The sequence below is a fragment of the Odocoileus virginianus genome, chromosome 24 (genome assembly GCF_023699985.2).
Source record: "Odocoileus virginianus isolate 20LAN1187 ecotype Illinois chromosome 24, Ovbor_1.2, whole genome shotgun sequence".
Lineage (NCBI taxonomy): Eukaryota > Metazoa > Chordata > Mammalia > Artiodactyla > Cervidae > Odocoileus > Odocoileus virginianus.
This window is the reverse complement of record NC_069697.1, coordinates 1759298-1785580: the sequence shown is the minus strand read 5'-3', so window position 1 is coordinate 1785580 and position 26283 is coordinate 1759298. Positions and strand designations below refer to the sequence as shown.

The 26283-nt window shown below is 36.5% G+C and overlaps 1 protein-coding gene across 3 annotated transcripts in view; it reads right to left on the bottom strand.

Moving 5' to 3' along the window:
• Positions 1-26283, bottom strand: part of TRHDE (thyrotropin releasing hormone degrading enzyme) — a 409604-nt gene that overhangs the window by 140619 nt on the left and 242702 nt on the right. For 2 of the 3 annotated variants that reach the window (XM_070454203.1, XM_070454204.1), the window contains exon 6: positions 24074-24211. The exons of the other annotated variant lie outside the window; for it this stretch is intronic. In XM_070454203.1, coding sequence (XP_070310304.1) covers positions 24074-24211 — 138 coding nt within the window. The remainder of the gene's footprint in view (positions 1-24073; positions 24212-26283) is intronic. 3 annotated transcript variants of the gene reach the window in all.

Here is a 26283-nt window from a genome sequence, read left to right as displayed (position 1 = left end):
ATTCTGACTTTGGGGTGAGTTTACAAAGAGAATAAAATGCCCAGATTATAGTTTCATCAAACTACCTTCGGCTGTTCTCAAGAAAATAAATTAGCGTCGTCTCCCATTTCATTGAGAAATGGATATTTCTTTCCTTGCTTCTCCTCTAGAAAGGCAGAGGCATAACTTCCATTTAGATGCTTGTGGGTAGTACAGTATAATGGGGAGCAGGTGAGTATTTGAGGACTTGATAACATCTGGAAACCAGTCACCAAGGTAAGTGTTCATCACCATCTCCTCTTGTAAAAAATAAGGACAGATTTCCCCCCTCAGGTTTGATTTTTGTTTTCAGTGTAGCAAAGCACAGATGTATCTTGATCCTAGAGAGTTTCAAAACTCAAAAACATATCATCTAGGGAACCAAATTGGCAACCTATTCATCACAAAGCAAACCTTTATGACAGAAGTGGACCATAAGCACAATAATCAGTCCATTTTCAAACTTTTCATGTAAGGCACACTTTTGTGTAATGCCATTAAGCCAAATCAATAAGGTCTGAAGTTTCAATATGGGAGTGAAGGGGAAGAAAATCATTTTAAGAGAATATGTGATATTCCACAGCTCACACTTTGGGAAACATTAATTTTATAATGATAAAACTTCCTGAGACACATACATAAAAATGCACACTGGTCTTTCTCCTAGGAATCTACAAGGAAGCCTTTCATATTCTAAGAAACATCTACATCACAGGTCCTCCTCTTACCTTCCTAAATTCTAGCTTCTCGTATGTGGCAACAAATTTCCACCTGTAACTTTCCTCTATTCTATCATCAACCAAAGCAAGAAACAGTGACTGCTGCCACTACCAGAATTTTAGAAGAAATAAACCACTTAAACACCTGGCAATCTAGTACCCTTTCATTTCAGAAGCAATTAAAGGTCAACTTAACTTTCATATAGTTTAAGATAGAGCAAATGTAAAAAGGGAAAAGCAACTGACTCTTCATTTCTGGGAGAAAAGAAAAAATATTCTGCTTTAATCTCAGCAAATTTTTCCCATATCCCCCACCAACATCACAGCTTCCACTGGGAAAAAGATCACTGAAAAAAAGACATTAAAATGAGCTGATGAAAAAGATTTGGTCCCAAAGCTATAAAAACGTTTTCTCAAGCAAAAGGGGAAAAAGTGAAAGACTTAGCTCTTAAAGTACACAAGAGTGGAATTAGGAACAAAAAAACGCCATAAAGGGGGAGATGGATGGTCTGTCAGACTGGAGTCTGTCTCTGACAGAGGCATCAAGGGATGCTGGAAAGCACCTTTGCTGGTCGTTTCCCATGACCTTCATCTCAGAGATGCGGAGTGTGTTCTGAACATCTCTAAAGTCATCAGACTTGTGGAAGGAATTACAGGATACCAGAAGGAGGGATGATCACTTAAGTAAAGTAATTCACGACAAGCAGAAATTTTATTCTGCATTAATTTTCAGGATAAGTGTGACGAGTTTAAACTAAAGAACTCTTTAAAAGGTAATGTTAGCCTGTGATAAAGCATGGCTCTGCTTAATAATGTGTGTGTGTTAGTCGCTCAGTCGTGTCCGACTCTTTGCGACCCTGTGGGCTGAACCCACCAGGCCCCTCTGCCCATGGGATTCTCCAGGCAAGGATGCTGGAGTGGGTTACCATTCCTTTCTCCAGGGGGTCTTCCCCACCCAGGGATGGAGCAGGCAGATTCCAGGCAGATTCTTTACCTTCTGAGCCACTAAGGAAGTTTCTGCTTAATAGTACAGACCTTATTTACTTCTCTATTTTATGCTAAACGTTTAAAATAAAAACCCCAAATACCTCAAAAGTCACTGCTGTTAGGAATCTGAACCAACTAGAAATTAAAAGTGCATCACTACTTTAAAGCCTCTGAGGGTTTGGAAGGTGGAATTAACCTCTGCTAAAATCCATGCAGGGACTTCTCTGATGGCCCAGTGGTTAAGACTCTGAGTTTTCTCTGCAGGGACACAGGTTCAATCCCGAGTCAGGGAACTTAAGATTTCCCCAAGCCACACAGTGCATCCACAAAGAAGAAAACTCATTCAAACTACAAGTATTTATTGTGTGTTCACTATCTTCAAGACAGTGAAGTAGGTAAAGCTTTGATTTTAAGAGAGCTAATTAAACAAACATACATAAACAATTTTAAAATATAAGATGTGCTAGAAAAGAAATGACTATCTCTTCATGTTTGATGTGCAATGTGTTCTCAAAACTAAAAAAAGAAGGATGACCAGTCAAGTGTAACTGACAAAGAGCACAGAAAGAACTGCCAGTGTATGAATCCTGACTTCAGTATTGCCTAACTTAGTGATTTGGATAAATTGCTAAGTTTCCTCATCCATCAATTGGGAAAGGAAAGGAAAGGGTTTTCTGCATCATGGGGTTGTTGCAAGGATTATATGACTTAATATAGTTAAAGAAGTTTATATAAAAGTAACTGGTACACAGTGTTATAAAAGTGTTCATTGAGGTTATTATTTCAGACATAAATACTTTTAAGCATGCTACCTTTTCTCCAACACTACCACGACATCCATTTCAAACTGGAAAAACACATTTAGATATTAGATAGCACTTAAAACTCTTGATGATGTGAGGACTAAAAGAGTTTCAATTGCTCCAACTTAGTTGCAAAGTTCCTGCTATGACTGATGCCCCTCCAGAAGGAAAATGATGTGGCAATAAATGTCTGCATGTTCCTTCTTAGAATTGTGGGGGCTGGAAAGCTGTTTGGGGAATATGTAAGCGAAACATGAGTTTGAGCAAGCTCTGGGAGATGGTGACGGGTAGGAAAGCCTGGCGTACTGCAGTCCATGGGGTTGCAAAGAGTCAGGCTCAAGTGAGTGACTGAACAAGAAAGCAAAACATAGACAGTAAACTGCTTGATCATTTCACTGCTTTGGCTTACAGTACAGACCAGGGGATCCATACCTCAAGTTCTCTGCTTCAGGCCAGATATTTTTATGGCCCTGAACTAGTTGCATCCTTGCTGTAAAATTACAGCAGAAAGTCAGTGCACAGCTGGACTGCACCGGCCAGTTTACTTCTGAGTATGCCCCACTCTGTGGGGCCAGCTGTGCCTCTGAGTTACCTCGACCCCTGCTGCTCCACCCTGGCCCAGGCGCATCTCTACTGACGGCTCTGTCAGCTCCGAGACAGTCAGTACAGAAAGTTTCCGAGAATCCTTAGGTTGTCGGCTTAAGTGAAAAGGAATGTCAACTAGGAAGAGGTGAGCAGGGAGCATAAGGATGGATGAGAATGGAGGACAAAGAAAATAAAAGCATCTGTCTGATCAAGATAGACTCTTCAGGAACTATAAAGCAATGACACTGGCTTTCTTAGGCAAGAAACTGTATCTGAAAGACCTTTCAAAGGAGAGATGAAAAAGGGAGCCCTCTTATACTGTTGGTGGGAATGCAAATTAGTACAGCCACTATGGAAAACAGTGTGGAGATTTCTTAAAAAGCTGGAAATAGAACTGCCATATGACCCAGCAATCCCACTTCTGGGCATACACACCAAGGAAACCAGATCTGAAAGAGACACGTGCACCCCAATGTTCATCACAGCACTGTTTATAATAGCCAGGACATGGAAGCAACCCAGATGCCCATCAGCAGACGAATGGATGAGGAAGCTGTGGTACATATACACCATGGAATATTACTCAGCCATTAAAAAGAATTCATTTGAATCAGTTCTAATGAGATGGATGAAACTGGAGCCCATTATACAGAGTGAAGTAAGGCAGAAAGATAAAGACCATTACAGTATACTAACACATATATATGGACTTTAGAAAGATGGTAACGATAACCCTATATGCAAAACAGAAAAAGAGACTCAGATGTATAGAACAGACTTGTGGACTCTGTGGGAGAAGGCGAGGGTGGGATGTTTCAAGAGAACAGCATCAAAACATGTATATTATCTAGGGTGAAACAGATCACCAGCCCAGGTTGGATGCACGAGACAAGTGCTCAGGCCTGGTGCACTGGGAAGACCCAGAGGGATCGGGTGGACAGGGAGGTGGGAGGGGGGACCGGGATGGGGAACACATGTAAATCCATGGCTAATTCATTTCAATGTATGACAAAAACCACTGCAATGTTGTAAAGTAATTAGCCTCCAACTAATAAAAATAAATGGAAAAAAAAAAAAAAACAAAGGAGAGATGAAACAGATGAGAGGTAGAATTATTTGAATAAATGCATAACCGTTTCTACTGTGAAAGTCAACACTTATTTGACTAGGTGATCAGGCAATGAGAGAGCAGAAACTGGAATCAGGCAGGCTGGGTTGAAATCTTGGTTCTATGTATGAGCTGCAAGAACCTGGGCCATAAAATGTAACTACCATAAGCCTCAGCTTCAGGTAATGTTTAAATAAAAAGATGTATTTTAGGTAGTTTCTTTGTAGCCTTCTTGTAAAACTCCAGGAACATAGTGAAAACTCCATAAAAAATAACTACTAATATAAAAAAATGCACCGGGTTTAATGTTTAAATTAATATCTTGTTCACACTTTTAATATGTGAATAAAAGAAAATAAAGATAACCAACAATGCTTTGTTAATGGGTAAAATTTACTACTTTAAAATAAAGAAAATCTTAGACTAAACTCAGAGCTCTTGTTTCTAAGAATAATGCACTGTTTAAGGCAGAAGACTTTAGTCCTTTTAAATTAAGAGGCAGTAATTTGACAAAGAAATAATGGACGGAAAAAGTAAGTGACGCTAAGACTTGAGACTAGGCGTCACCCATTTGTTAGACCTTCTCATCCCCGTGCCTGTTTCTTAATCGCTCTCGCATATTTACCGTGGTTTTTTCCTCTGTGCTGCACTCTAGTTTCTTCAACTATCTCTTCCTACTTAAAATTCTCTCTTCAACTCATTCTAATCTGTGATAATCCACATATATATATATACCATATTATTAAATACAATTTTACATTTTTACTTCTAGATATCCTTATTATTTATTCTTTTTAATCTGCTTGCATTGTTTTTGTATTTTCAAACTTATTTCCTCAGATTTATTAACACACAGTTTCATACACCATGTCTAACATACCCAGTGTTTTAATCATTAGCATGGGTGATTCTGCCCTCAACTGTTGCAGCAGTCTTATGGTTCATGGAACCCTCTTTCCTTTCAAAGCTGGTGATTTTTGACTGTGAGATACTCTTTTTGTTGGTATTTATCTGTGGAGATCTTTGAGCTGTAATATGAAGGCATGCATTTCTGGAAGGGCTTATTTTAGTTCTGTGTGGCATCTGGGGATACCGCTAGTCCAGGACCAAGCATTTTAAATTAAAATCTTGGCTTGATGTTCACAGTAGTTTTCATTTGAATTGCAATGCTCTGCAAGAGTTGCTCATGATTGCAAATTTTCAGGAGAAATTTTGTTTCCCTCTCTACTTGCTTTCATAGTTCAGAACAGTTTCTCTGTATTCTCTTGAGGAAAGGGACAGTTTTACTTCCAGTTCATCTGTGTGCTAAAGGTGAGGCAGTTTAAGGTCCTGGCTTTACGGGAGGCCTCCCATTAAACTTCTCGCCTTCAGCTTTGTCTTCTTTTCCTAGCTCTGTAAAATCTTGAAAACTGTTCAAATACTCATGTTTGGGAAAATGCCCTCAAGACAAAAGCCAGCTTCAGTATTTTTTTAATCGCTCTGTCTTTTAAAGGTAAAAATATGCTATATGGAATCACAGGTAAGCTTTCTAATACTGATATAAGACAACTAAAAAAAAAAAAAAAAGCTGAAAGAAAGACATCCCAATTTTAGAAAGCAGAAAAGCCAAAAACTTGATTCAGTACTACCAGAAAATAAGCAATGGCTTAGATGATAAAAGATGTATAAAACATGTCGTCTCTAGGTAATTTTCTCAGTAGGTCATCAAATGACCCTCAGCCTCCTCTGAAAGAATCCGTGATAATATCTGTGAAATTGTATCCAAAGAAACATTTTCATTGATTCAAATGAAATGCCATATTTACCTTCAAAAAAGGACCAAACAGAAAGGTTTTTTGTTTGTCTGTTTGTTTGACTAATATTTAATTTACCTTGCAAAGTAATACAGCTTGATTTGTTTGAAACAAAAACTTTCACTGAGACTTATATATGTATTTGAGTGATAAAGGTGAATTAATAGTTGCTTAATGGTAAAATAATCAGGGCGTAGGTCTTTTGTACTTTATATGCAAAGTAACCATATATGGCACTTGATATGTATCAGTAACCATATCAGACTTCTGAAGATTTTTATGCTGCATCAATACACCATGGGTATTTGATTAAAAATGGGAGGTAGTTATGATAAGTAAAAACATGAATCTATCAGATGCTACAACACAACCCACTCATGACTATTCTACTGGAAAACTCATTCAGCTCTACTTCTTTCAACCTATTCCATTGTTGTAGGTATATAAACCACTTACATTGTGAATATTTTTATTCTTTACTTCCTCCAAACATTCTTTGTGTAAAAAGGAAGTTATCTCTGTTCTCCTTTTCCTTCTACTAAACTTCTCATTTGTCAAAATGTCAGCCTTTAATTCTAGTTGCCTTTCTTGTTTATCCTTTAAATCTTAACATTTCTAACTTTACTTGTCCTTTTTCTAAAGACTACAAAACCCATTATTCAAGAAAATCTTCTGGAAACATTGCAATCCTCTTATGTGCGAGGGGAATATACACTGAGCGATTCCCAGCGCTTTGTACTCTCTATCTTCAATGGCTATTTCTCTCTGAATATCCTGTGCAAAACAACGTGAGATTCACAGGCTCCTGGCGGAATTGACCTTGTGCTGCTAACAGAAATCTCATTCCCTTCTGAGATGCACTGTAGCTGCCTCCTGGCCTAATGGAATTAAAATCACATACAGTTGCAAGCTGAGCAAGTTACAGCAATGGAGTACTCTTTGTATAATTACTGTTAATACTTATTGAAATGGTACTTTTTATTCTTAATTATGACTACTGATAAAGTCTGATATGAATGAACCATTGCAGAAGTCATTAGAATTAGGCTTTTTGCATAAGCAAAGCACTAAGAACAACTGTAGCTGAGAAAGTATTCCATAAAGCTACTTCAGAAGCAGGGTCCCACTGTAGCTAGATTCTGCAAAGCTAAGACTTACACGGCTTTGCCTCTTAAGCTTCTTATATTGTGTGATCACCACTCTAGCTTACACAAAAAGAGCAGAAGATAAACTCAAAACCAACACTGCACTTTCTTAAGCATTTCCACAAAGTAAAAAAGAAACTGTGCAATAGAGAAATTCAAACTAGCATATGTGACTATTAGTTAACATAAACAAATCAATGAGACCTAAGCGGGGCAAGAGAACATAAGAATCCTTCGAATAGGATTAATCCATTCCTTTTATTACTGAGTAATCTGCTACCGGTTTTCATTAGATACTGGTATTTTCATTAAATACTGGTATTTAATAAAAATAGTTTCATTAAATCTATTTCAATAGTTTATCTTTCCATTTTATCAAATAAATCAGAGAACAGCTAACAGGGAGAAATGCAAGTGATTTGAGAGGAAAAAAGCAAGCCCTTTTAAGTAATAATATTTGAGAAAGAAAAAAAGAAAGAAATCATTACATTGGTGATGACTCAGTCAAGCACATGTGCAAAAGAAAGCTTGCCTCCATCAGCAAAATGCACAAATTAATAATTTACCAGTAAATGGTAAAGGCATTTATCACAGAAATTTCAATAAAATCATCTCCTCCCATTCTCTTTCTCCATTTCTACTCCTCCTGTACATTTTCTTTACAAGGGCAAAAGTCCTTTCTTTACATGATTTCTTAAAATCACCTCTGGCCTAGAATAATGGTAATTTCAAGGCTAAAGGCAAAGATAAGATTCACTGGTAATAAGTTCAGTTCAGTTCAGTCACTCAGTCGTGTGCGACTCTGCGATCCCATGGACTGAAGCATGCCAGGCCTCCCTGTCCATCACCAACTCCCGGAGTTTACTCATACTCATGTCCACTAGGTTGGTGATGCCACCCAGCCATCTCATCCTCTGTCTTCCCCTTCTCCTCCTGCCCTCTGTCTTTCCCAGCATCAGGGTCTTTTCCAATGAGTCAGTTCTTCACATCAGGTGGCCAAAGTATTGGAGTTTCAGCTTCAACATCAGTCCTTTCAATGAATATTCAGGACTGATAATAAAGAGAGCCACAAAAGGAAGGTCTACTCTAGACGTTCTTTTCATAATTTTTTTTCACTGATATCAACAGATGATTCAGAGATGGATGAGAATTATCTCAAATTTTCCCAGTTTACCTAAGAAGTAAGTACTTTGCTTCTTTTTTCATTTATACTTCTACATTTACTAAAAAGGGAGAATTGAAATCATATAAACATAAATATATTCATGCAAAATTAATTTCTAATAAATTATATATTTTCTATTATTTTTTTTGACTATAATATACCATGGAAGCAAGATTCAGTAGGAACTTTTTTAGTAGTCTTATAATTTAGTTTGCTAATTTGGGAGCAGATTTTTAATTTTATTTTTAAAGAATATCAAAGAATTCAGATTGTTATCTTCAGTGGTTCATACTGAAATGTTCAGTTGTCTTGTTATGTCAAAAAGTTTTTTCTTCAATGAACTGAAATTTCTGCCTATAATTTAAGGCCACTTACTTTATTTAGAATTTGATGTTGACAGAGAAATGGTGAACAGCCTTCTTATAATGACCGTTTATATATTAGAGCCAATTATTTAGTCACCTCTGAGCCCTCTTGTCCTCCAGATTGGACATTTGTAAATTCTTTAGCTTTTTCTGATAGGATTTATCTACAATTGTCTCTATATCAATCTCTCTCTCTCTTTTTCTCCCTCCATTTCTCTCTTTGTCTCTCTATTCTTTGCTTAATTACCCTCAACCTCTTAAACTTCACATATTCCATATAAGATAATCATAACCATCAGTAGTTATTTTCCAGACTTCAAACCTTTCTTTTTTATTTGTATTGCAGTGCATCACTTATTTTAAAACACTGCATTTTCTCATTCAGGGAAAATTTCTAACTTTAGTATATGCCCAAAGACTGTAACGCAAATCTTATTTCCTATTGAAACAGCGGCATAATAGCAATTAGCTAAAGAAAGTATCCTGATAGAGTGGAAAGAACATGAGTTAGGAAAAACAAGATGAGAACCCCAGCTCTGACACCTAGAAGCCGGAGAACACGATTAAACTCCCTGGGATTCTGTTTACTCTTATGTAAATTGAAGACAATAATATCTACCTTACAGGGATAGGAGATTTAATGAGATAATTATGTGGATGTTGAGTAGCAAAATAAACTCTCAAAGAACTACTTTTCCTACTACTAGTATTATTGCCATTATATACCTGACCAAAAGCCTACTGCCCAACTGTTTTACAGAAATGACCACAAGTGCTAGTGAATCAATATATATCATACACCAGAAACTATACAGTATGCACAAATGTGTCAAAGAGGACAAAATAGCAATGCTATATTCATTTGATAGCCTGTATGTAGTAGACAATAAATAGAGAAAGCGGAGGAGGCTGAAAAGAAGGATATGTTGAAAAGAACAGGAGCTGGGGAAGCTTGCAGAACAGAAGGCTGATTGTGCCTGAGGCTGGAGGGCACAGAGACAGCAGGAGAGGCGCTGAGTTGACGTGAAAGGGTCCCAGGAGGTCCAGGGCTGGGGGTCAGGCCACATGTGACAGAAGCCATTAGGAAGCAGAGTGACTGGGTGACATGATCTTCCTTCCCCCCTAGAATTCACATGGAATTATGTCTGAAACGCTTTAATCCTATTTCAAGTACCAAGTCTTTTTCCTAATTCCTATAAACAGATGGGATCTTTCCCTCTGAAACACCACACTGTTTTGCTTATATTGCTTTTCTGACATTTATTTTAACTCAGTAAATACTTATTGAGTGCCTACTATACACAGGCAGCATAATGAGCACTGGAAAACAGTGAAAAACACAGAGATCTCTCCCTTTATGAAGCTCACACTCAGTGGGGGGAAGTGGGAAACCAGGTTGCATAATAACCAGAACAACAAGCAAATTGTATTGTACATTTGAAAGTGATCAAATAGTATGTGGATCAGAATAAGAAAAATGAATGAAGAAAATGAGTGAGGTTATCAGTTGGCATTTTAAGTGGGCAGTATCTCTGAAGAGATGACATTAAAATAAAGTTTTCAAGAACAAGTTTAAGTTAGAACTAACTATGATGACATCGAGAATAACAATATTCCCAGATCAAAGGTCTTAGTGTGGGAGAGAGTTTAGTTGCATTTCATGGAAAGCAGGAGAGGTAGATCAGGATTACCTTGAGGGAAGGGACAATAAGAAGAGGTAAAGTCAGGAGGGATAAGATAATAAGGGTCAGAGACCTACGGAGGACTTGGGAAGACTATGGTGAGAGGCAATCAGGTAGGACCTCATGGTCATTGTAAAGACTTTGTCTTTTATTCTCATTTTGGTGGGAAGTCATTGCAGGGTTTCTAGCAAAGTCGGACTATCTGGCTTAAATTTTACTGTCTCAGACAGCAGACTGGAAGGCAATGTTCCAGGGTGACTGCCTTGCCAAAAGCAACATGGGAACATGGGTGTGGATCTGGGAAGACAGGGAGGAGGTGGGGGAGGCAGGGGGCCATGCAGTGCAGCTCCTGCGACCCATAAAGTTGTGTATTCCAAGGAGTAGGGAGAAAGGACAATTCATGAATCAAGAAGAAATGATGAATCATAACCTTTGTGGTGATCATCTTGAAATATATGAAAATATCAAATCACTATGTTGCATCAAAGAAACTAACACAGTGTTGTATGTCAATTATACTTCAAAGACAAACTCATAGAAAAAGAGATCTGATTTGTGGTTACAGGGGGAAGTGGGTGAGGATTTGGATGAAGGTAGTCCAAAGGTATAAATTTTCTCCTTATGTCATGTTACCAAATAAATAAGTTCTAGGGATGTAATGTGCAACGAAGCAGAGAGATCTTTAAGACACTATTGTGGCAAGACAGTAGTTTTTCAGACCAGTATTGCAACAGTAATTGAGGGGTGTGTGCTGTGTGCTAAGTCACTTCAGTTGTGTCTGACTCTGTGACCCCATGGACAGACTTTTCTGTCCATGGGATTCTCCAGGTAAGAATACTGGAGTGGGTTTCCATGCCCTCTTCCAGGGGATCTTCCAGACCCAGGCATCAAACCCGTGTCTCTTAATGTCTCCCGCATTGCCAGGCAGGTTCTTTACCACTAGCACCACATGGCAATGGTTGAGAACAGGTCAAATTCTGGAAATATTTTACAGAAGACACAGTAAGATTTCCTGAAAAATAGGATGAGAAAAAAGACAAAATCAAAGGTGGCCTAAGAACTTGGAGTTGCCATTCAGTGGGATGGCTCATATAACAACTTGTCTTGAATATATTTATTTCTGAAAAGTTCTATATATAAGAGCCTGAAATTTGGAGTTACATAGATCAGACTTCAGATACTGCTTGTTCATTTGCTGGATGTCTAACTCTGGGGAAATCACTGAACTTCTTAATTCTGAGTTTCCTCATCAGTGAATATGACAGTCTTAACTAAAATGGGTTAAAACACCAAATCCCAAGTTTTTTGTATAGAATAAATGGGAAAATACATGCAAAGCATTTCACAAAATGTCTCGTACCTAATAAATGCTTGTTAAATGAAATATATGCTTTACTATGACTCTTAGTATAACTACTTTTAAAATTTTATTTGTTTTAAATCTGCTATTGGGTTATATTCTTGAAAGAAGGCACCATCCTATTATTATTGTTATTGTCATTATTGTTTTTCCACAGAAACACTCTGTCCTATGTATAGAGTCAGTATGTGCTCTCTCACTGTACTAATTGTGGCCTGGCTGACATGATGCTCTGGATGGGGAACCTGGTATCAAAAGGGACAAAAGATGCACATGGACGATTGGCCTTTTCATGGTCACTTTTAAAAGATGATAGAAATTATACATATTTTCCTCCTTAGCCATGCAAGAATTTTAAACTTTAAGTCTGCAATACGTTGGTAGAATAACAAAAGTTGAATTTCCACTGCCCTGTTTTTTTTATTCGTATTCACTATGACCCCTTGTGGCTTTGTCCTGTTTGTTAATTCTTTCCTTTTACTCTATGTAATTTCATTTGATCTCTAAAGTGTATCAAACTAGATATAAGAATTGCTGAAATGTGTTCTTGTTTTTAAAAGACCCTCTTTAACTCATTTGAAATCTGTTCCTCTCTCCCAAGCTTGTAGCAATACTCTAACTTGGCACCATATGTAAATTTAATGAGCATTCACTCACTTTCATCATCCAGGTCATTGGGTCATTGATTCTTATTTCCCTTTGTGCTTTTAGAGTAAAGAGACTATTTCAATCCATCTTTTCCAGTCTTCCTATCTATGGATAGTATTTTCCTGTTTCCACTGCATTTTTAGGATCAAAGCATCCTCATTTTCAGCTTATGATTAAAATGGAAAATTGGCTATTTCCCAGGATGTAACTTGCTCTCTTTCTCTTTTGTTTTGAAATACTAGTTTTCATTTTTCCTCTACCCATTCTGAAAATATTATATGCAATTTTAGGAGTTTTATTTTTTTATTTTAATATTGGCCTTGAAACTATCTATATTTAACACTGTTTTCTTCAAAAGCACTCAGTTCTAAAATTCGAATCCCAAAAAATCAGTATCTGATTTGTTGGTTCCTAATCTGTATTTCTCTATAATCTTCTCTACCCCAGTAATACAGTTCTGTTTAAGAAGTTATTTAAAGTGCAATAAAATTACTATGCAGGAAAAATAACAATAAAACAGAAGTGGGAATAATTAGAATAATTATTAAGGGAATAATTACAAGAGATGGTAAGCCAACAAAGCAGTGATACAATGAGAGGCTGACTGATGGCAGAGGTTAGTGTAGCCTAGTAACACGGATCTTCAGGGAGAAGAGCAAAGATGAGAAGTGGCAAGAAGTCTTTATTACAAATCAAAAGAAAACAACGTTCTACATGCTACAAATCTAGTTGCTACAATCTTTTCTGAAATGTCCAGATCTATCATATTATTTCCATCTCTCCCATACCTACAGAAATATTCTTTCTAGAATACAATTTTAATTATGATACTTCTATGCTTGAAACTCTTCATTAGTTCCTCTTGGCCTGGTAGATGAAGTTCAGACTTCTCAGTATTGCATAACATGTCCCACAAGTTCTTACCAGCTTACCTCCTCAGCCTGCTGCTGCCCCAAATTCTCACTATGCTCTGATCCTGCTGAATTCCGTGATGTTCCACTCAATCACCACTGTGCTCCCCTTCTGACTAACTTTACAGAATGGTCCTTTTTTGCCATTGGGTCACTCCTCTTACCCTTACCCTCACGATTCTATGTACCTTATACATATTTCTGTCATAACTCCTAAGATTCTGAGTTTGGCATCCATTACTTTTATCTAGCCATCATTTTCTTTTGGAAACCCTACTTCAGGTGATCCCAGTGGACCCACCACTTATATGACTTATCTCTCCCACCAGAGGATGCGCTCATAACCCATGCTAGCCATTCAGAATATTCATAGGGACTGTCCATCCCATGGACATAGGGATTGGCCAATAGTGCTTTGTCACTTAACAGAACAAATCACAGCTTTGGGGAGAAACAGATGCAGATTCTATTGTGATAGAGGCTCTTTCCTGAGCTCATTAGGATCACAAGTTCAAGGACTCTATCAGCCTAAACATTTTTAGACGTCCTACCTAACAAGTATCTGGAAATTAATCAACAGCAAAGATCCAAGAACTCAATGGAAAGAGATTTCTGATGACATTGTTAAAATGCCTGAATTTGATAATTCCTAACATAACAACATCTGATATTAAGAAGAGGTGGCAAGAATACACAGAAGAACTGTACAAAAAAGATCTTCATGAACCAGATAATCACGATGGTGTGATCACTCACCTAGAGCCAGATATCCCAGAATGTGAAGTCAAGTGGGCCTTAGGAAGCATCACTACAAACAAAGCTAGTGGAGATGATATAATTCTAGTTGAGCTATTTCCAATCCTAAAGATGATGCTATGAAAGTGCTGCACTCAATATGCCAGGAAATTTGGAAAACTCAGCAGTGGCCACAGGACTGGAAAAGGTCAGTTTTCATTCCAATCCCAAAGAAAGGAAATGCCAAAGAATGCTCAAACTACTGCACAATTGCACTCATCTCACACACTAGTAAAGTAATGCTCAAAATTCTCCAAGTGAGGCTTCAGCAATACGTGAACTGTGAACTTCCAGATGTTCAAGCTGGTCTTACAAAAGGCAGAGAAACCAGAGATCAAATTGCCAATATCCACTGGATCATCAAAAAGGCAAGAGAGTTCCAGAAACACATCTATTTCTGCTTTATTGACTATGCCAAAGCCTTTGACAGTGTGGATCACAATAAACTGGAAATTTATTAAAGAGATGGGAATACCAGACCACCTGACCTGCCTCTTGAGAAACCTGTATGCAGGTCAGGAAGCAACAGTTAGAACTGGACATGGAACAACAAACTGGTTCCAAATAGGAAAAGGAGTACATCAAGGCTGTATATTGTCACCCTGCTTATTTAACTTCTATGCAGAGTACATCATGAGAAATGCTGGGCTGGAGGAATCACAAGCTATAATCAAGATTGCTGGGAGAAATATCAATAACCTAAGACATGCAGATGGCACCACCCTTATGGCAGAAGGCAAAGAACTAAAGAGCCTCTTGATGAAAGTGAAAGAGGAGAGTCAAAAAGTTGGCTTAAAGCTCAATATTCAGAAAACAAAGATCATGGCATGCAGTCCCATCACTTCATGGCAAATAGATGGGGAAACAGTGGAAACAGAGACTTTATTTTGGGGAGCTCCAAAATCACTGTAGATGGTGATCGCAGTCATGAAATTAAAAGATACTTACTCCTTGGAAGGAAAAGTTATGACCAACCTCGACAGCATATTAAAAAGCAGAGACATTGCCAACAAAGGTCCGTCTAGTCAAGGCTATGGTTTTTCCAGTAGTCATGTATGGATGTGAGAGTTGGACTATAAAGAAAGCTGAGCACCGAAGAATTGATGCTTTTGAATTGTGGTGTTGGAGAAGACTCTAGAGAGTCCCTTGGACTGCAAGGAGATCCAAGCAGTCCATCTTAAAGGAGATCAGTCCTGGGTGTTCATTGGTAGGACTGATGCTGAAGCTGAAACGCCAATACTTTTGCCACCTGATGCGAAGAGCTGACTCATTTGAAAAGACCCTGATGTTGGGAAAGATTGAGGGCAGGAGGAGAAGGGGACGACAGAGGATGAGATGGCATCACCTACTCAATGCACATGAGTTTGGGTAGGCTCTGGGAGTTGGTGTTGGAGAGGGAGGCCGGGCGTGCTGCAGTCCAAGGGGTCACAAAGAGTCAGACACGACTGAGTGACTGAACTGAACTGAACTGAACAACATCTCAGACTTTCCAGTTATTCAGTTGACAAATTTTTATTGCTTAAGATGACCTGAGTTATGTTTCTACATTTAAAATGGAGACATTGATGTTAATACTCAAATATTACTGCCCTGACTAATTTATTTGCTATTCCTCCTTTGTATCTCACGTGCATGCATGCTTAGGTCGCTTCAGTTGTGTTTGACTCTTTGCAGCCCACCAAGCTCCTCTGTTTATGGGATTCTCCAGGCAAGAGTACTGGAGTGGGTTGCCATGCCCTCCTCCAGGGGATTTTCCTGACCCAGGGGTCAAACCAGCGTCTCCTGAAATTCCTGCATTGCAGGTAGATTCTTTACTGCTGAGCCATGGGGGAAGCCTCTTTTGTGTCTTACTGACTGTTATATCCCTAACACTCAGGACACAGAGCCTGGATCATTACTTGGGGTTTACAAATGACTTTGGAATGAGTGCTCCAGCCATGTATATTGATCAAATATGATAGTGTTTAAGAATATTGGCTCTAGAATCTGATTTCCTGGGAAACATATCCTTGGATTGACCATGATCAATATCCTCATCTTTAAAGTGAGGATCATGGAAATAACAACCCCTAAAGGGGATTATGAGAATTAACTGAGTTAATGAAAGTATAGAGTTAACACACTGCCTAGCACAGAGGAAGCATTCAGTAAATGCTAGCAGTTGATGTTCTTTTTGACTGTTCAATTATCAGTAATATCTGTCATACACATCCTAGAATGACACAGTATATCCATTCCATCCACAGAGTTAAGTTCGTTATTGTATATTACCCACATACTAACTTGCTTATAGAATGAGCCTTTAGTCTAAAGCACTAAAAATACATTAAGGCCTGACATAAAGATTAGCAGACCAAAGCCTCTGAGATTACAGCCAGATTTTTCTGAGCTTTGTTTTTCCACATTCACATTGAAGATTATTTTTCAGACATGCCAGCAGGTACCTGGCCTATGTTTTTTAACTACATTTTTACAAGTTTGATCTGACATCATGTGGGTGAATCCAAACAATGAGCACTCATCAATAAAACATGATGAATAAGTAGACAGGAAATCAATAAGGATATAGAGGACTTGAACAATTCTATCAGCTAAGTTGACCTAATTGGCATTTATAAAACATGCCAGCCAAAAGTGGGATATACATTCTTTTGAAGTGCAAACAGCAACAGAGACCAAATTCTAGGCCATGAGATAAGCCTCAACAAATTTAAGAAGTTTCAAGTCATACAGAATATACTTCCCTGACCACAACAGAATTAAATAAGAAATGAAAACAGAAAATTTTCTGGAAAAACTTCAAATAACCCATGGATCAATTACTAAATCAAACGGGAAATAATACCATAAAGTGAATGAAAATGAAACCTCTATATATCAAAAGCTTGAGAATGCCCTAAGCAGTACACTTAGGAGGAAATTGATAAAATAAACACCTGAACTATAACAGATGAAAGACCTCCAGCTAATGACCTCAGTTTGCACCTTAAGAAACTAGAAAAGACAAACTAAATCCAAAGTATATAAAAGAAGGAAATAATCAGAGAGGAAATCTACAACATAGAAAGTAAGACCAGAAATCAATTAAACAAAAAGCAGATTTTTTTCAGAATAAAATGTGTAAACTTCTAGCTAATCAGGAGAATAGACAAAAATTAACAATATCTGGAATAAAAGAGGTGATATTATATGATATTAAAAGAATAATAAAAGAATATAACATTTAAATCTTTATACCAATAAAATAAATATATTAGGCAAAATGAGCCAAAAAGTATCTTACTGAGAGAAAACAAAAAGGCCCTAAATTAGTGGAAAAGTGTATGCTATTCACGGGTCACTCGTTACTGCTAAGGTGTCAATGCTCCCAAATTATTATATAAATACAGTGCAATTCCTGTAATTATAGCAGAATTTAAAAGAAATTTCAAAACATTCTAAAATTCATATAGAAATTCAAGAAATCAAGAATAACCAAATGAACTTTTAAAAAGAAGGACAAAATTGGAGGACTAACAATCATTTCACTGCTTATTAAAAACTACAGTCATCAAGATTATGTGGTACTGGCACCAAGATAAATAAATATATCAATAGAACAAAATAAACAGTCCAGAAAAAAGACTCACACATAGATAGCTCACTGATTTCAACAAATGTGCAAAGGCAAATCATTTCAAGAAATGAGTCTTGAATAAATGAATATCCATCCATATTCAATAAAAAGGAAAACATTCAATTCAAACTTCATACTATATTCAAAAATTGACTCCATTCAAATAGAATATAGATCTAAATATAAACTGAAAACTATAAGACCTCTAAGAAAAAACAAAGGAATAACCTTCATGGCCTTGAATTAGCCAAACCATGATACCAACAGCACTATCAATTTACAAATATGGTAAAATGAACTTAAAATGAAAATAGTTTGCTTTTAGAAAGATACTGCTATGAAAATAAAGAGTAGGTCACAAATTGGGAAAACCATTATTGTATATCATGTATATGATAACCTATACTCAGAGTATAAAGAATTCTCAAAACTCAGTAATAAGAAAACAATCCAGGAGGAGAAGGGGACAGCAGAGGATGAGATGTCTGGATGGCATCACCAACTTGATGGACATGAGTTTGAGCAAGCTCTGGGAGTCGGTGATGGACAGCGAAGCCTGGTGTGCTGCAGTCCATGGGGTTGCAAAGAGTCAAACACGACAGAGTGACTGAACTGAACTGAACTGAATCCAATCTAAAAATGGGGGGGCCAAAGGATTTGAACTGACACTTCACCAAGGAAGATATATACAAGAAAATATGCAAAGGAAAAAAATGGTCAATATCATTAGTCATTAGGCGAATGTAAATTAATAATCACAATGAGATACCATTACAATATCTAAAGTTAAACAAACATTATATCTAGTTTGTGTTGGTAAAGATGTGGGAAAAAGTAGAACTCTGGTACACTTTTGATGAGACTTTACCTTGATACGGGCTTCCCTGGTAGCTCAGACGGTAAAGCGTCTACCTACAATGCAGAAGACCCAGGTTCGCTTCCTGGGTCGGGAAGATCCCCTGGAGAAGGAAATGGCAACCCACTCCAGTACTCTTGTCTGGAAAATCCCATGGGTGGAGGAACCTGGTAGGCTGCAGTCCATGGGGTCGCAAAGAGTCAGACACCACTGAGCAACTTCACTACACTACACTACACTACCTTGATATGTTGGTTCAATTACTTTGGAAAACAGTTCAGCAGTATCATAAAACATTAAATATACCTATCATCATCTAAATATTGCAGATAATCATCCAAGAAAGGCAAAATGCACACATACAAAGACCTGCAAAAATATTCATAGTAGCTTTATTTGTAACAGCTCCAAGCTAGGAAAACCCAAATATCCTGGTGAATGAACAAATTATATTACATCCATATATTCTACAACATGAATTGTACCTCAAAATCATGATATTGGGTGAAAGGAAGGCAGACAGAAAGGAAGGAAGAGTGTATACTGCATAATTCTATTTATATAAAACTCTAGAAAATGCAAATTAATCTACAGTAAAAAGTTATCAATGGAAGAGTGAGGAGGGATGAGAGGAGGAATTACAAAGAAGCATGAGGAAATTTTTGATGAATGAATCCATTAACTTGATTGTGGTGATATTTTAATTGTGTGTACATATGTTAGAACATATTAAATTGTACCTTTTAAGCATTATAGTTTATTGTATCTTAACTATTTCTCAATACACTTATTACAAAGAAAATGTTTTCCTTGAGAAGTCTTCATTGAAAATGGATAGATACTGAAGTCACTCAGTCGTGTCCGACTCTTTGTGACCCCATGGACTATGGCCTACCAGGCTCCTCCCTCCATGGGATTCTCCAGACAAGAGTACTGGAGTGGGTTGCCATTTTCTTCTCCAGGGAATCTTCCCAACTCAGGGACCGAACCTGGGTCTCCCACATTCCAGGCAGACGCTTTAACCTCTGAGCCACCAGGGAAGCCCCTATCATCAATTCAAAGCACAGTAAGGATAGCATTTTCAGTGATACTTAAGCATAATGACACATGACTAGAACGAAGACAACCTCTCTCAATGATGAAAAGCTAAAAACCTTTCCTCTAAGATCATGAATAAGACAAGGATGCCCACTCTTGCCATTTCTACTCAACATGGTACTGGGAGTCCAAGTCATAGCAACTAGATGAGAAAAAATTAAATAGATAAAAGCCTTCAATTAGAAAAAGAAGTATACTTTTACTTCTGTTTATAATTTACTCTGTTTATAGATGGCATATTATTTTATATTGAAAACCCTAAAGACTTCACAATAAAAACAAACTGTTACAACTAATGAATTAATTCACTGGAAGTGTAGGATACAAAGTCAACATATAGAAATTAGCTGTTTTCCTAATTTAGTTCACTAACAATGAACTATCTGAAAGAGAAATTAAGGAAGCAATCCCATTTAGAATAGCATCAAAAGCAATAAAATACTTATAAATAAACTGAACCAAGGAAGTAAAAGATTATACACTGAGAACTATGAGATATTGGTGAAAGTAACTGAAGAAGACACAAATAAATGGAAAGATATCCTGTGATCTTAGACTGAAGAATTAATACTGTGAAAATCTCCATACTACTGAAAATGATCTACAAATTCAATATAATCCCTATTAAAATTCCATTTTTCACAGAAATAGACAAAAATTATCCTAAAATTTGTATGGAGCCATAAAAGACCCCAAATAGCAAAAGTTAACCTGAGAAAGAACAAACTTGGAAGCATCATCATTCCTGATTTTGAGCTATATACAAAGCTACAGTAATAAAAACAGTATGGTACTGGCAACAGGTACATGGAACCAGTGGAGCAGAACAAAGATTCCAGATATAAGTCATAAATATGTGCTGAACTGATTCTTGACAAGAGCACTAAGAACACACAAAGGAGAAAGATTAGTAACTTCTATAAATGATGTTGGTAAGACTGGACATCTAGATGCATAAGAAGGAAACTGGACTCTTCTCTTACACCACTCAAAAAACTGAGCTTGAAATGGGTCACAAATTTAAGTGTAAGATGAGAAACCATAAAACTCCTAGAAGAAAATATAGGGGGAAAAGATGCTTGACATTGGTCTTGCATGCATGCTTTGTCACTTCAGTCATGTTTGACTCTTTGCAACCTATGGACTATAGCCCACCAGGCTCCTCTGTCCATGGAATTCTCCAGGCAAGAATACTGCAGTGAGTTGCCATGCTCTCCTCCAGAATATCTTCCTAACCCAGGTGTCAAAGTCACGTTTCTCATCTCCTGCATTGGCAGACATATTCTCCACCACTAGCACCACCTGGGAAGCCCAACATTGGTCTAAGCAATGATTAATCAGATACAAGACTAAAAGCATAGCCCATAAAAGTTAAAGTAAACAAATTGGCTACATCAAACTAAAGAGCTTTGGCACAGCAAAGCAAATAATCAATAAATTCAAAAGACAACTTGAAGAATGAGAGAAAACATTAGCAAATCACAGATATGATAAGGGGTTAATATCCAAAATACATATAAAAAACTCATACAACTCAACTGCAAAAATAATAATAATAATAGAATTTTAAAATGGGCAAAGGACCTGAATAGACATTTTTCCAAAAAGACATACAAATGTCCATTAGTTATATGAAAAAATGCTCTACATCATTAATCATCACCAAAATGCAAATCAAAACCACAAGATATCACTTCATACTTATGATGGCTATTATCAAAAAAGCAAAAGATAACACGTGCTAACAAGGATGTGAAGAAAAGAGAATTCTTATGTAGTGTTAGTGGGAACGTAAATTGGCATAGCCATTGCAGAAAACACTATGGAGGTTCCTAAAGATATCAAAAATCAGATGACCATATGATCTTGCAATCCCAGTCCTATATTTTCAAAGGAATTTAAACCAGTATCTTCAGAAGATATATGCACACCCATGTTCCTTCATTCCTTTCAGCATGTTCTATAATAACCAAGATATAAAAACAATCTAAAGTCTTTCAACAGATAAATGGGTTAAGAAAATGTGATTGATATATATATATACAATTAAATTTTATTCACTAATAAAAAGAAGGCAATTCTACCATTTTTGACAAAATGGATTAACCTGAAGGTCATTATGCTAAGTAAAATAAGTCAGAGAAAGACAAATATTAATACATATGTTATGTGTTAAGTATATATAAAATCTAAAAAAAAAAAAAGGCAATTTCATAGAAACAGAGAATAGAATGGTGGTTTCTAAGGACTAGGGGAAAGGGTAAATGGGGTAATATAAGTCAAACTATAAATTTTCACTTACAAGAAGAATAAATTCTAATACTCTAATGTATAGCACTGTGACCACAGTTAATAGTACAATGTTATATACTTGAAAGTTGCAGAGATAGATCTTAAGCATTCTCACTTCCCACTTCCCAAAAATTTTAGGTGAGGTGACATATGTGTTAATTATCTTGATCTTGGTAATCACTTCAAAATGTATATGTATATCAAGTCATCACATTGAATACTTTGATTATACACAATTATATTTATCAGCTATTTCTCAAAAAAAAATTAAAAATAAAGATACATGGCTAGAGGCAAATAAGCCAGTGCCTTTCTGATGATGGTCCTGAGCATCCTGGCTAAGTGTGCTCGTGATCACATTTTTAAATTGATAAGCCTTCACACCAAAATATAGAGAGGTAGAATAATAATCATTGTGAATTCTTTCTTTCCTACTGTTTTGAGTCAGCCTTCTTGATTAAATTCAAAATTACTCAAATATATGAAATCTGGAATAAATGTTAACTTACATGTAAAAGCACATCTATTAACATATTTAATCAAAATAATATTTTCCTAATATTATCATACAGAATTAAAATTGGTATTTACAAACAGTCTTTTGGAATTGGTAGTTAGGTGGGAAAAATCTAGACATGTCTCCAAATTGTCTCAAGCTAAGTTAATAAGTTTTCTGCATTATATCTTAGGAATCAGTATAGTTGAATGAATCAAATTTGCAAAAGCTAGCCAAAAATATCATATATAAAAATTAATATACACTTTATTTAATTTGTAAAATAAATACATTAACACTACATAATTTAAATATGGTTATACACTTTCACTTAGCTTTATAAAGTATCAAAAATATCCTTTTTGAGCCAATGCAATGATCAGTGACTTCAAAAAGATATTTTCTAACACAATTGGTATCTTTACATATTATAGCAAACAATATTAACTACTAACAATTAACTGTTAATTAATAGTTAATTAACTGTTAACTATTAACTATTAACAATTAATGATCATTGACACAGTCATTTCCTAGATGTAAAACCAAATATTCAAATTAGTGCACCAAAGAAATCTGATGAATCATTATTTGATCTCTAGTCATAAAGAGAATAACTTGTTTTTCAGAGAGAATATTAGCAACTTATTTTCAAACTTAAACATTATTAAATCAATAAAGCATATAGAAATCCCAATAAATGCAATCCAATTTACACAAAAGACAAAGTAAATTTTAAAACTATTTTAACAAGTACTAAGTGGCTGTTAAGTTTTTAATGGGCTTCCCTTGTGGCTCAGCTGGTAAAGAATCCACCTGCAAAGTGGGAGACCTGGGTTTAGTTCCTGGGTTGGGAAGATCCCCTGGAGAAGGAAAAGGCTACCCACTCCAGTATTCTGGCCTGGAGAATTCCATGAACTGTACAGTCCATTGGATCACAACAAGTCAGACACGATTGAGTGACTTTCACTTCCACTTCAAGTATTTAACACTGAGACGTAGGTGCTTATGTTAAAATTAGAAAAACTAAAGGATAGAGATATAAGGAAAAATTCTAATACAAGTAACAATGGAAAAAAAATTCATAATACATCTTATTTCTACAGATGTCTAGTCATTGGTCCAAAATCTTTGCCATTCAAAATCTATTCTTTAGGATTTAATTTATTATGCTTATTATCCAGGAAACATGGTTAATTTCCCAAATCAACCTTAAATAATGTTTATAAAATACATATGTCATGTCACTGCCTATACCCATTTGTAGCAGCCAATCAAAAAGTATTAGGGGCACAGGTGGGAAATAATTTGTCACTACATAGGTCAGCTGTCTTATTAATAACAATAAAACCTGACATTTACATAAAGCCATCTGTACAGCAGCTTCATATCAAGACTTCAAACATTTATCTCATTAATACTTCCAAGATTTCTATGCATTATTGGGCAAATATTTTACTGGTTTATAAAGCAAAACCCTAACTTATAAAATGACATGAACCTAGTGACTCTATTTTCTCACAATCCATTTCTATCTGCCAAAGCGAAGAGAAAAATATATATCTAGCATGAAAGAATTTGGCCAGGAGAGTGAAATACCCAATTGGCAATTGGGTCTTATCTATTCCCACCTTTTTATATGCGATCCAGTCAAACACCCTGTCAATATCTGTTGCCCGTAGCACTTCCTGTGATACTGGATGGGAACTGGCTAAGCCGTCAAGCAGCATCACTTCATGTAGAACATCCGTCAGAAACCTCTGTTTTTCCTGCAATACAGTAGGTGGAACAACATCACAGGTGATTCATGGTTATGACAGAATATGGGTGACAATATGAACTGAATGTGTGTTGCTGAATTGATGGTGCTTATCAGCCTACTAGATAAGACTTAACTATAAAGAGAAACCAATAAATAAAATGCCCCTTAAGTCACTCTAAAATAAAAGTGGCTGATTTGAGCACAACATGAAACAAAACCAACTAGCTACAATAGGCCCTAAATAGATAGAAACAATGGGCTCTGTGTTTTAACAGTGGTTAAAGCAAATTTGGAGAGTGGGTACATAGATGAAACGGACTCAGCTTGCTTATGGGCTTCCCTGGTGGCTCAGATGGTAAAGAATTGGCCCACAGTGAGGGAGACCTGGGTTCAACCCCTGGGTTGGGAAAATCCCCTGGAGGAGGGCAAGGCAACCCACTCCAGCATTCTCGCCTGGAGAATCCTATGGACAGAGGAGCCTGGTGGGCTACAGTCGATGGGGTCGCAAAGAGTCAGACACGACTGAGTGACTAAGCACACGCAGCCTGTTTATATGTTCTGCAAGGTCATATCTAAAATTCCAGCCCCAAATAACCTTTCTAAAGTTAATTCAATATAAGAATAATAACTATATCTCAGAATTCCAGTACTACTTGTTATTTCTAGTCCATTCAACAACACATTCTCTTTCTGTTCCTACCTGCATTCTCTCTGTCTCACTTATTCTCTCTCTAATACACATATGCATACACTTATTTTCTAAAAGAACTTGAGGAGACCACCACAAATAATGAGACGAGGCATTATTGACAACAAACTGTAATATCTCGGGATGTGATACGTGAATTCAGAAAGTAGAGAGCAATAGGCATTAACAATTCATTACCATAAAAGTTGTGAAAGCAGACAAAAAATCGTGAGATCTCTGTGCATTGATGAGACATTAGTATTTGTTCTAATAAAAGCTGACTTGTTATGTTAGAAATTGAAAAAAAAAAAAAAAAAGAAAAGAAAAAGTGCTTCTCTGTTGTTTTTGCTTTAAGAAGTCTGCTCTAAAGAAACAGCTTGGGTTCTGTTAACAAAAATGCTGGCAGTTATCAGTCTGCCTAGCCTACTGCCTTCATTGAGGGAGGAGGAGAGAAAAAGAAGTTGCAGGAGATAACAAGAGCTAAATAGCCCCGGGAGAGTTGGGACCTGAGGAGTATCATTGCAGAGATTAAAGACTGCAGCGCTTTTAATTGCTCTAGCTAATTCTGAACTCATTCCTGGAGCCTCCAAATTTTGGGCCAGCAGATAAATTGCTTTATTTCTGAGTGAGCTATAATTTCAAGCTGAGACTACACCAATTCTGGATTTTAAAAATTGGAAATGGAGAATAAATATACTAAGAAAAGAATGGTTAACTAAGCATATGTGTATATTAATTTAAATATGGCTTTATCAGCAAATGTCCTTTATAAAATAAATAAATAAATAAATAAATCTGGCTTTAAAAACATTTTTGTTCATCATCACTTGCTCAATAATTTAGTATGTTTAATCAATTTAACTAGTCATCCAAGTATCGCTGTAAGGTTTATTTTCTAATAGCTCATTTTTATAGTCTGTGGACTTTATATTTAATTTCTTTGGTCCTTATTTTTCATCTAAGAATTTCACATCAGTGCTCCATCAAAAAGGGCTGTGTTGCAGTGACTGAACCAAAAGTCACTCTGAGTCTCAGAAAGATACTTCAGACCCTAAGAGACTACAATAAAAAATACAAACTTATAATGAATTAAGTGACAAGTATTACACAAAATAATACTGTATTTCTTCTTAAATTGAGTTCCTAATTCAAGATGAATTGAGGAGAGTGAAATTGGACCTTGTGATTTAAAAATTTTAATTAAAAAACTGGCATTTACATTGCCCATTTTAAGTCCATAGAAAGCAAAGACAAAATCTCAGACAAATGGTCTAGATTTAGAGGATAAGAGAGATTCATTTCCAAAACAAGAATTTTAAGTAGATAGGCAATCTTGTTACTCATTTAATTTTAGAATGCACGTTAAAGCTATTTGATACTGGAATTAATGA